Source organism: Haliotis cracherodii, unplaced genomic scaffold (genome assembly GCF_022045235.1).
Source record: "Haliotis cracherodii isolate W230 unplaced genomic scaffold, xgHalCrac1.p SCAF_2, whole genome shotgun sequence".
NCBI classification, from domain to species: Eukaryota; Metazoa; Mollusca; class Gastropoda; order Lepetellida; family Haliotidae; genus Haliotis; species Haliotis cracherodii.
In genome coordinates, this window is record NW_027266275.1 from 21620025 (window position 1) to 21632289 (window position 12265).

A 12265-nucleotide genomic window follows, 5' to 3' on the forward strand; every position below is an offset into this window, starting at 1 on the left:
ATATCCTAAAATCCGCACTAAAGGTTATCAAAACTTTCCTTTAACTCTCATATAAATTATATATTTTCAGTCACAATACCTCATATTCTGATATTAAATATCGCAATATTATTTTTGTTCTAATTTATTTATTTGCGTTCATGTACATTTTTTTTTTTTTTTTTTAAATCACTTTCGCTGCGAGTCAGTGTCATGGCGCTGCCCTTGAAGAAGTCGTCGAGTGTGATAGAGGGATATTAAGTCTAACTGGTATGAACCTTTAAATAGAATCGGATTGGTTATTCCGAAAAACAATTAACGTCGTGTAGAATCAGTTGACCATTAGCTGAAAAGGTGACAATATATGTGTGTGTCAGTGTGTGAAATTTCTTAGGTAATAATATGCAAAGGGAGGTAACTTCTTGCACCGTGAATGTGAATTCCCAAACAAGTTTACATATCACAAGCAATGCTGTGTTCATTTATTTGAATGGTTCTCCATATTTTACAAACTTTGAGTTATTTAACAATATATGTGCATCTAAGTTCCACAACTGATTAATAGGCCGTGTTTACTGGTAAGTGATTGGGAACAAATTATCTAGATCTATTTCTATGACCTCTTATCTTGGTTACTGATTTTCATTAACAGACACCCGCTAAAAGGCGTGTCCCGCGTGAGCGACCGGAAATCACAAATACCGCGATACGATGAATGCCGCGGTACCACGAGGTCCAAGTATACACGGAATATGTCAGAAATAACATGAAAAAAATGGCGATAACTGGTCGCTAGCTTCGACGTGTACACTTTCAAGTGTATCCAGTCCAGAATAACATGTTGACATGTTTTAACTGTTCGAAAATAGTGTATGTGAAAATAGGAAGGCGGATGCCTCGTTGCACACGCGACCCGCCAGTCACGACCTTGGGTGGATTATGGTCCCTCTCGGCAGTTGATGATTTTACATATAGCTTTAATTACTTTCGCGGAGGTCGCGGGTGACAGCACAGCCACGGTGATTGAATTAATTAGTATCAAGCGCTTCACTGAGTACTGCTGGCCCACCCGTCTCACGTACACGTTACGTCTGCGACTGCTTATAATAGAAGATTACACATTTTCAAACAATAAACCGCTACATACAACAAAGTAATGGGCAACAATGCAGTTTACCAGGTGCATCTTAGAAAAAGCTAATTGGCTAAGGCTGCCGGCTGTGGCTCTTGCTTCACAGATCATTCGTGCCACTTCGATCCTGAGGGTTAGTACATCTATGTACGTCTTTGGTAAGGTTTAGAGAAGGTTACCCCCAAATCTATCCTCAGCTATTGGATCCCCTTTGCAATCAAACACCCCTTCATGATCCTAGGGTTGGGAACCACTTGCCAATCACACCCCTTTATGTTGATCCTTAGGGTTAGTTGTAAAGTATTGTATTGTTTAGCTCTCTTTGTTAAACCACAGGATCATGTAACTAATAATAACAATAAAAAAAACTCGCCAAAAAATCGTAGACGAGGCCAAAGGCCGTCTGTGATTTATTTTTGTTACTCTTATTAGTTACATGTAATTTGATGAAAATCCTCATAATTTGTATCAAGTTTTTGATTTCGCGTAGAAAATACCTATTGTGAAAATGACACATAAAGGTAAACAATCAGGTGCTGATCTCTTTGAAAATGAGCACTAATTATTAGTGATGGCGATTAACTCATTAGCCAAGCTTAGTTTCGAGCTGGCAATGTGAGTTCGATCCTCCACTTGATACTAAATGAAATCCGTAAAAGTGAGACTAGTAAAGTGTACTACACCCAAGTAATGAACACCTACAATAACTTTCCTGTACAATCCCTTCACCATTTTCCTTCAACCCTCAGATGTACATTATGAACATTGAACAATGATACAGACATTTTGATACCCCTTGTTCCCATCAGTTTACATAACTGAAAATGTATGTTAATAGCTTTAAACCTGAATTCAGGAACAAGTCCAGATTTCCCATGGTATTTTTAGAATTCACAGAGAAAAGAAATTAGATCTAGCAGGGAAAATAAAAAAATTAAAATAATAATCCTTATCTTTTCAGGGTTAGAAATTGGCACTAGTCCTATAGTCCTTGCCAAACTGCCCAATGGTAAAGGTATCATAAGGACTGGTAGAAATTTGCCATTTTTAAGGGTTTTGCTATATGGTATCATTATAAGGACTAGTGGACGAAAACTGTTAGCATCTAACGCTGTCTTTTGAAATGACAGGTCAATTACTAATTTGTTACTCTCTGTTTTTTATTGAAGTTAACAATTCTAAGTTTGTGGGGAAGTTTTTTGTGCATGTGACTTTTTTTTAAGTAAACCTGCTGTAGGGTCCCTTGATCATATGTTGATCCACAAACTCCTTCTTTCAGATTTGTGAACACCTGACGTGGATGATGTCCTTGCCACTGATGACCCGTGTGTTTTGTCGCTATGGCAGCACCAGTGTGCGACAGATGAAGAGAAAAGCTATGCTTGACCGCATCATCCGTGTTGACCATGCCGGGGAACTTGGGGCTGATCGGATATATGCCGGCCAGTTGGCAGTACTGGGGAAGACCGCTGTTGGGCCTGTCATCAAGGTTAAATATTGATACAAGTTTATATGTATGTAACCCATGTGCCTTTTATATGTTTAATCACTCCAACGTAAAGCCCAAGTCTACTACAGTATTCTCTTGCTAATGCACACTTGTATATAGCACTAACTCAGTTATAGTGCTCAGTAACGTATGGCTCCCAAAAATCTGTAGATTTGTTCCGGACAAGAATATAAATATTGAGTTCACCATTTCATGAAAAGGTAAGTTATTTTTGGGCATGTATACATTATATACATGAAGTAAGACGAGTTCTATGGATGAACAACTTCTTTATTACATATATTATTATTATTATTATTATTATTATTATTATTATTATTATTGTAATAAAGAAGTTGTTCATCCATAGAACTCGTCTTACTTCATCACTCCAACTTCTAAATGCCACTCAACGAAATTGTATACATGGTTATGTTAAACAAAACATTCCAAATAAAATCATAAATACAAGAATATATAAGATTTGTATTTGTAGAATATTTTTTAAACTGTTGAAAGATTCTTGGGTTGTGTCTAAAAATTGAATGAGAGTCTTTGTTAAAGTACATTTTGTGGTTGTAAAACAGAGATAATAATAGCTGTGTAAGAGTTAAATGTTTTTAGTGATGGCCTATAAATTGTAGAACAATAATCTGGGATTAGTCTAGACCCTCTCAATGGCCGATGTTCGGCCCAAAACCCGCAGCAAATGACAATAAAAACTTTCATTATAATATAAGATTCACAGTCCCTCAGAATTTTTCTCAATTAAAAAGTTTAAAAAGAATTTTGTTTTGAACAGTATCAAGATTTGTTCCCTATTTGCCTGCCAACCCCATGGCCAAGGGCACTTAGTCTGGAGTCCAAGATGAAGCCCTTGATAATGTTTAGGCACAGGCTGATGTCAACATATTTTGTCTGCTCTTGTCTCTAGCACCACCTACATGACCTAATGTCACATGGGTACAATCTTTTACAGTATGTGGGACGGTCGGGTAGCCTAGTGGTTAAAGCGTTCGCTCGTTCGATTCCAGACATGGGTACAATGTGTGAAGCACATTTCTTGTGTCGCCCGCCGTGATATTGCTGGAATATTGCTAAAAGCGGCGTAAACCCAAACTCACTCACTCACTCACTCTACAGTGTGTGAAGCCCTTTCTTTGTGTACCGCCATGGACAGAATATTGCCCAAAGCTGTGTGAAACCATCCTCACTCACTCCTCACTCACATTAGGAGTCTTAGCTATCTCAGCAGTGTAAAGCAATAGTTCCTGCTCCAATAGTCAAGGTTTGAATCCCACATTTGCCCCCATCGTGACCCTTGGTCTGTCAGAACCATACTTGTACCTACTGTTTTCACCCAAGTTCTAAATGACTACAGAATGCAATCTCATTAAAATCAGATCTTAGTCCTCGCTACCGCTAAACAAAGATCTGAGGACATCCCATTAGGGGTCACGTCAGAATGACCTTTCATCCGACCAATCAGAGTGTCACTTACGAGATCATGAAAATGACAGTCGGAATGTGATTTCTAATCATGCAACCTCGAAAACTTTAACACAGGGTATTCTGAACGATAGTTACGGGCTTAACTACTGAATCCACACAGTCTAGACCATCTATTAGCCATTCCAGAATGTTCTTTTGTTCAGGTTTCTTTTTTTAAATCGAGTCTTAGTCACAGTATGTTTCGAAGTGAAGTCACCAATTTGAAATTAGTGCCATAAAGCACGAGAAAGCTGCCTTCTGAATGGGTAATCGCGTACACGTTACGTCCTGCACTGGTAATGTCGACTTCTTGTCAGTCATTCTGTTGGTCAGTCAAGGTCGGTCTGACGTGACTGGTAATGGGGTGTTCTCAGATCTTTGTTTAGCGGCAGCGAGAACTAAGAACTGATTTTAATGAGATTGCTAAGGGATGCCTTTCCCTTCCGAGAGCAAGGGTAATACATGAATTCTTACACAAGTTTTGAAAGTCAGTATGACACACATGCAAGTGTGAGAATTTCTTAATTACCATTTATTTCTTAAACTTTGTGAGCTCCCCTTTAGAAAAATGCACTGATCACAACCGCCGTCTTAGAAAACCACAAATATCAAATGACAACAACAATCTTCAGCTTTGATGTCGATGTCACAATAAGCATGATAAGATTTGAATGACGTCAATAATGGTGTCAGGATGACATAAACAATACACTGTGCGGGTGAAGTGATAGTTGCTCTGGTGTACATAAAATTTTTATGAAGTTGGTTATTTCTAACCCTATGGGAAATAAACTTGAAGAGGAGGGATGAACATGATGAAGCTCCTTACCAGGTACTGTAAATCTTGAAATTAACACAAGCGTGTATGAAATGCGAAAAATGCGAGTGGTCTCTGCTCGTATTATTAAACATCGCATTTATATCAACATTTATATCGTATTCATATTGTGTCGTATTTTTTTCAAGTGGCCAGCAGTCGCATTCTTTTGGAGACGCATTAATTTCACGATTTGTTGGGGATGGGGCAGTTTTTGGTAGCAGTGACTACTTAGATGTCGTTGGACATCAGTATGATCAGTGATCATGTTGACTGTTTCTTTCAGGAAATGTGGGAGCAAGAAAAAGAACATTTAGCGACCTTTGAAAAACTGATGAAGGAGCACCGTTGCCGACCTACCGTTTTGTTGCCCATATGGAATGTGGCCGGGTTTGTGTTAGGTGAGTGTGTAGTTGTCGACACCAGGTGTTCTGCGTGTTCAGTCGTGCAGAGTCATACTTCTTGGGTGGGTAGGAACTAAGCGTATATGACCACATGATTTGACATTTATGTCTGTGATGCAATCAACACATTTTTAGAATTCAAGCATCCAGGGAAAGCCCTGCCTTGAGTAAGGATTAGGAGTATCTGATCATGGAGGGTAATTGTATCCTCCGTGGTATTTCAGAAGCTAATACTGATAGAAATGTTAAAAAGACGAATTAGTCTTATAAATATCTTGATTCTGAATCCATTATATTTTGTTATCAGCAAACGCTGTGGTATATTTGAGTTTTTCCTGCAAATGGTGTGTGTGATATTATAGTATTCAGTCCCAGTATGTACATACTTTTCCCTTCAGTGTGGGGAATGTGTCAAGCGCCTCACCAGGAAAGCCTTTTTGCAGAGCTCCCTATAAAATGGCTGCCCCCAGTCAAAGCTCCCACTGTGATAGGTGGCCACAACTGTGCTTGAGTTGAACTCTCAACCGACGGACCTTTATGTTCACAAACATGTGATGACTGCAGTGATGCCAAATACTCTTACCCCCGCTAAATTATTTTCTTTGTTTGTCAATTTGAATTTCTGTTTCATTACAACTATCATGTAATTGGTATAGTAAGAATGTAAGGGGGATGTTGGCTGATTTTACGTTCGTTTGCAATCTCGAACCAATCTGATCAAACAAACAAAAAGGTAAATTCCTCTACGATATATGGTCAGGTGTAAACCTTTTCAAAATTCACTGATATCATTCCCAAAGAGTGTGTAGCCCATTTCTGGTGTCCCCCGCCGTGATATTGCTGGAATATTGCTAAAAGCGGCGTAAAACCATACTCACTCACTCACTCATTCCAAAAGACATAACAAAAGTATAAACGTCTACGTTTGGGATTAGAGGGCAAATTTCAAGATTCTTGTATGGTCGCGCCCACACTGGTGGCAGTGATGTTACCGAGAGTGTAACGAATGTGTCACACGCTGGGGAGGAGCTTGGGCATGTGTGAAGCAAGGGAGACTACTCTACCTCTAGACAAATGAGAACTGAAATCTGATTTCAGGGTGATTGAGACGGGTGTCTGCCATCTTGTTGTGATGTGATCTAGTGTTAGAAACTACTCTTAGATCGAATGAAGACCTTTGAATAGACACCCATTCAAATGACATTGTTCCAAATCATTCATGACACTCACAGTCAAAGTAAATTGTTGATGTCTGCAGGGGCTAGTACTGCCTTGCTTGGCAAAGAAGGGGCTATGGCTTGCACGGTCGCAGTAGAAGATGTAATTGGTGATCACTATAATAGGTGAGTGGTCTCCTGTTCTGGTTTACACTCTGTGTTGGTTGACACAAGACAAGGAATATGGTATAAAGTCATCTCACGACCCAAAATATTTCACAACAGTCATTGGTAAGCAATGTAACAAGTGAGTTGTCTCATTGTCTGTCATATGTCATAAAATTATCTCCTGAAGAATATTCTTTTTATGAAGTGAAACTGAGAAACTTCCTACCTGTGAACAACTTTTCATAAACACAAGTAATTGGACCGGGGTAGAATAGGTCTTCAGCAACCCATGCTTGCTGCAAAAGGAGACTATGCTTGTCGTAAGCGGCGACTAATGGGATCAGGTGGTCAGGCTCGCTGACTTGGTTGATGCATATCATCATATCCCAATTTTGTAGGTAAATGCTCATGATGTCAATCACTGGATTGTCTAGTCCAGACTCGATTAATTTACAGACCGCCATCATATAGCTGAAATATTTCTGAGCGTGGCATTAAACAACATTTAAGTAATTTTTTAGTCAATAGTTGTTCACAAGTTATGTCACACTGGGTATTAATAGGTTTCTCTGGGTATTCAATATATTTTTACTCTCTTGGCTCATGTGTTTGGGGTATTTTCTAAACTTATAATAACAATTTTTTAAGTAATTTTGTTTAAAATGTTATTTTAAGTGACAATTTATGCAAGATTTTCCATAGTAGGGTAGGCATATATGTATGTAATGCCTGCATTTGATCAGTGAAAAAACAGCTGTAAATAGATACAGGCACGCAAGCTGAAAAGGTTGCATTGGGTAATTATGACAGTGTTGTTTTACTTGTGGGATTTTATGCAAAATTAATTGGGTTCTGCTATTCCTGCTCATTGTTGCTCCTTGCTAGTGAGGCAGTAGATCAATAGATCAAATTAAAATCACACCACATATCATATCACACATTCCACCAATTCACTGAGTGTGACCACTCCATCCATTTAGTCATCTCATATTATGAAATTACTCTCCAGGGAACTGAGATTTAAACCTAGAATCCCCATTGAGGCCTTAGCGCCCCAGTACACGTCATCATTTCAAACACTGTTTGGTACGACAGGGCTCGAAAACATGGTCATTTGAATCCTATACTCATCGCCCCCAAAACACGAACCATAGAAACATATAGAGAACTAGTTACGATAACAAGATGACAAAACTAACACTCAGTCAAGTGTTACCACAGAGTGTCTTCATTCTTACCACGATATGCTGCTTGTGATTTCCAGACATGCTAATCCTGCACAAGACAAATGTGATGCGTTCATGAACGTTAGTTCACGTAACATAACAGCATGTTTGTTTGTGCATCCAACCAATTATAATATCTCTTAAATATGAGTAAATCTTCATATGTATAACCAACATTTAAGGTATTCACGTTTCTTTTGGCGGTGAGTATATTATTGAAAATACTATCTAATATCTATGTCTACCTGCGTGTCAAAACAGTTCAGATGTCTGACTAACCCTCACTTGTCCACATAAAATCTATCTGAACATACTCAATACCTCTGAAGTGTATATACCATACTACATCGCTAATCCCTGTGTTATGTGTAATTTGTCATGCTTTCTTGGGCTTGACATCATCAAACTGTGGGTACTTCAAGATTATGTGCACATGTTCCTATAATGTTTTTCAGGAATGCAGCATTAATTTATGTGACACTGGCAGCAGACCAGCCTATGTTTCAACTTTGATAAATTTATGGGACCAGATAGACTAACATCTAGTCTCCGATATGAACTTATTTTACAGAAAAAACAGTTGTTAAATTATAGTTATAAGATATAATAAAAGGGAGCCCGGAGACTTTCTTCATTTTCAAATACTGCAGTAATCTAGTATTGCCAAACATAATAGACTTGCCTGGGCTGTATTGGATATATTTGTTTCAGGGTCTGTATGACAGACTAGGGACCAGGGTGCAACCTGTCTTTATCTGGTGCTACTTGGTTTTCATGTGAACATGCAACTGGTGCAAGTTAATTCGAGTTCTTTAAATCGAGGCCCTGGTATAAATAAATGGTTAGTTAAGTAACTTAGTCCATATAAAGCAACTGAAGCAGTCAAACCTTCTCTGACAAAGAGTATAACAGTATTGTATATTTGCAGTCAAATCCGAGAACTGATGAGCGACGATCCTGAAGCTAACAAAGAGTTACTGCAGGTTGGTGCTATCACATCTTCCCAAGGCAAAGGTGTTAACTGACTCTAAAACACCAGTTTCCACCCTTGCCGAACAAGGCTGGAATTTCTGAGTATATTTTGTCTCTACGAACAAGTCTGCGCAAAGTCTACTCAAAATTCGGTAACAAAATTGACATCAGTTTTGTAAACAAAAGTGCGACTGCCATGTAGACTTGGTCGATTGCAAGATTTGCAAATGATATATACCATCAACTGGGCATCGACAGATATTTTCCAAAATTGATTGCAATTAATTACAAAATTAGTTTCAAGATACTTCAAGTCAATTCTTGTTCTATAAAAAAAATAATTAAAATCATTAAAAAGTCTGGATGCCTTTCCTCTCCAGGAAAGTCACGGACTTATTGAGGTTCCATGTTGTGATTGTGGGTGGGCAGACAACTCTGTCAGGGGAGGACTTTATTGGTTAACACAGTATTCTCCCCTTATCACTGATGTATTTCAGTCATATTCAGAGTGACTGTTCCTCTTCTCCAGACAATAACCAAGTTTCGAGATGAAGAGCTCCACCACCATGACACAGGCTTAGAACACGATGCTGAGAAGGTGAGAGTGACACAGTGTCAGAGAAGTCCTGTAGAGATGGATCTCTTGACTTGGAAAGGAATAATAATGTTGAAGAAAGATAAATGAAGATGCGGTTATGGGGGGAGATAGATTTTATTTTCTCTGAAATTTGAGCTCGGCACATACCGGTGCAATTGGTTTTCTCAACCATTCTCTGATGTACCTTTTGTGACATCATTGGTAAGTCACTCAGTATAAGCTAGGCCTTAAAGTAAAGGTTTGTGTACAGGATAACTTCAGTATTATTGGGGCGGTCGGGTAGCCTAGTGGTTAAAGCGTTCGCTCGTCACCCTGAAGACACGGGTTCGAATCCCAACATGGGTACTATGTGTGAAGCCCATTTCTGGTGTCCCCCGCCGTGATATTGCTGGAATATTGCTAAAAGTGGCGTAAAACCGAACTCACTCACTCACTCAGTATTATTGAAAGTTGATGAAACTTGGTATACATGATTTCTAGGGTGGGGACTCAATAAATATAACTTATGGGTGACTGACACTCTGTATAAGTTCAAGTCACTTTAGTGAGTTAGTTTTACGCCGCTTTTAGCAATATTTCAGCAATATCATGGCGGAGGACACCAGAAATGGGCTTCACATACTGTACCCATGTCGGGAATTGAACCCGGGTCTTCGGCTTAATGACCGAACGCTTTAACCACTGGGCTACCCGACCGCCCCTCTAGTCACTTGAAGATAAATTATAGAACATAGCCGAAATTTATTAAATGCATGGGCATTGAAATCATTTCCCAATCAGCTATGTTGTATTTCAATAAATAACTTGATGCCGGTCATATGTCCCAGTTGTGTCACATGCCAATATGGACCAACACGCTGTGATATGACTTACGTTTTAAAGCAGCATTAAGCCAACTCAAAGACTCAAATCTCTGGCAAATAAACTGAAATTAAATGGATGTCAGTCACCATTTAGTGAATCAATACGAAGTGTTTGAACTTTTTCAAAGTTATGTTTTGAAACTTTAGTGGGAATTTTTTGTATTACAAGTGTCCACAAGAATCTTTTTCGAAATGATGAGACTAACTGTACTGACAAGTACATTTATATTCTGCAACATTTATTAATGCCGTTGGTCAAATGGACCACCATTACTGAATTTTTTAAATCATGGAAAATAATAAATTATATAATAATAATACTATACTATATATACGGATGGAAATGAATAAGGGTGCACTTAGTTTTAGACACAGTAAAATGATCTGCTATCATGGGTTCCCAGCCTTGTCCACCAAATACAACTGAAAACAATGCGTACAGACACATGTCAACATTTGACTCTGAATTTGTATGCACACTATTAAAATGTTATGAGCTTATTTCCCTATATTTTTCATTGTTCCCTTATTACTTTCCATCAGTATAGTATGTGTGAAGATTCATTACTTTGACTAAAAAATCAGGGTTAGAAACTAACAGCTTTTGTCCACTAGTCCTTATAATGATAACATATAGCAAAACCCTTAAAATGGGCCAATTTCTACTAGTCCTTAGGATACCTTTACTATTGGGCAGATTGGTAAGGACTACAGGACTAGTGCCAATTTCTAACCCTGCCTTTGATGATTCTCTCTTTTTCAGGCACCATTTTACACAGCCTTGACACAAGTGATAAAGTTTGGTTGTAGAGGCGCCATCTGGGTATCAGAGAGGATATGAACCTGCGTCCAACCTGTGCCAATTAAAACCTATCCATCCTGTGTGTGGGTCATGTGACATGAGAGTACAAGACCATGATGCGCTGCACACCATCCTGACATTTTGGCGTGATTGTCAGACATTGCTTGCGTCACCTACTAATGATGAGTGTCCCACTGGAGACACCTTTGAATATGTGTATGCCTACGAAAGAGCATGTATAGCAGAATCCTCCTTGTAGGTTGGAGACAATAAATACACTCCTTACATTTGTTATGTGTTGATTCCCAAATTGAAACGTGGAGGTTAACCTAGAAATTGGTTCATTCAGAACTAAATTGTGAAATCAGTAAATAACCACACAAGATCAATGAACAATCAACAAATTATATTGAGATACACAGGATTAGGTCATCGTCCTAAGGCAAGGGAGTCAACTGACTGTAAAAGTCCAGTTTCCACCCTATTCCACCTCTCATATCACTTGCATTTGCTTCGAACAACACAGCAGGCGGCCATTGAAGATGATAAGATTGATGATCAAGATCAATGTTGTAATCAGATGGGTCTTAATTTTTTCGGAAAGTGCTTCAAACCATGTAAGCACCTTGGTTAGAAACATAAAAAGATTTGGAAAATATCTGTTGATGCCGAGTTGGCGGTACTCATGTTTTTCAAATCCTGGCCGAAATCTGCAGCGCAGTTCACGAAGTGGATGTCAATTTCGTTAAGTGATTTTGAAGCGGTTTAGTCCAGCCAAAACATAACTCCATATTTCCAGCCTAGTTAGGCAAGGGTGGAAACTGGACTTTAATAGTCAGTTAACTCCCTTGCCTTGGGAAGATGGGTTAGGTTAACAAACATGACTGGTAATACAATATTGACAGCAGCAGTAAATAACAGACCCTGCTGTATTGATCAGTGCACCCATGATTGCCAGTTGAATGTCTGGATGTCTCAGTTGAATGTCTGGAGTGAGGCACCAGCTCTGTTCTTTATTCGTAGAAGGGAGCTTCGAAACCCCCTTCGAAACCCCCTTCGAAACCCCCTTCGTCTGGCTGTTATATAAGTATAGCAAGGCCGTACTTAACTTTTTTTGACAGTCTCCAGTCTCTGATAGGGACAACCTGTTATTAATTACATGATCTA

The 12265-nt window shown here is 38.9% G+C and overlaps 1 protein-coding gene across 2 annotated transcripts; it reads left to right on the forward strand.

Moving 5' to 3' along the window:
• The first annotated feature begins 179 nt into the window (after positions 1-179).
• Positions 180-11387, forward strand: LOC139468812 (5-demethoxyubiquinone hydroxylase, mitochondrial-like). Of its 2 annotated transcripts, none has more exons than XM_071250952.1 (7): positions 180-249; positions 2391-2600; positions 5195-5309; positions 6571-6655; positions 8792-8846; positions 9365-9433; positions 11060-11387. In XM_071250952.1, the coding sequence occupies exons 2-7, from the start codon at positions 2412-2414 to the stop codon at positions 11135-11137; spliced, it is 591 nt and encodes a 196-aa protein (XP_071107053.1). In that variant the 5' UTR covers positions 180-249; positions 2391-2411; the 3' UTR covers positions 11138-11387. The 2 variants fall into 2 exon arrangements, with proteins under 2 accessions (XP_071107053.1, XP_071107054.1); XM_071250953.1 differs by lacking the exon at positions 180-249 and adding an exon at positions 494-557.
• The last annotated feature ends 878 nt before the right edge of the window (positions 11388-12265 follow it).

Excerpts from the sequence above, each read along its gene's own strand:
- LOC139468812 (XM_071250952.1), top strand. The coding sequence starts at position 2,412 with ATGATGTCCTTGCCACTGATGACCCGTGTGTTTTGTCGCTATGGCAGC. Across the intron at positions 8,847-9,364 it reads CTAACAAAGAGTTACTGCAG|ACAATAACCAAGTTTCGAGA; the intron begins GTTGGTGCTATC and ends CCTCTTCTCCAG. Across the intron at positions 9,434-11,059 it reads TAGAACACGATGCTGAGAAG|GCACCATTTTACACAGCCTT; the intron begins GTGAGAGTGACA and ends TCTCTTTTTCAG.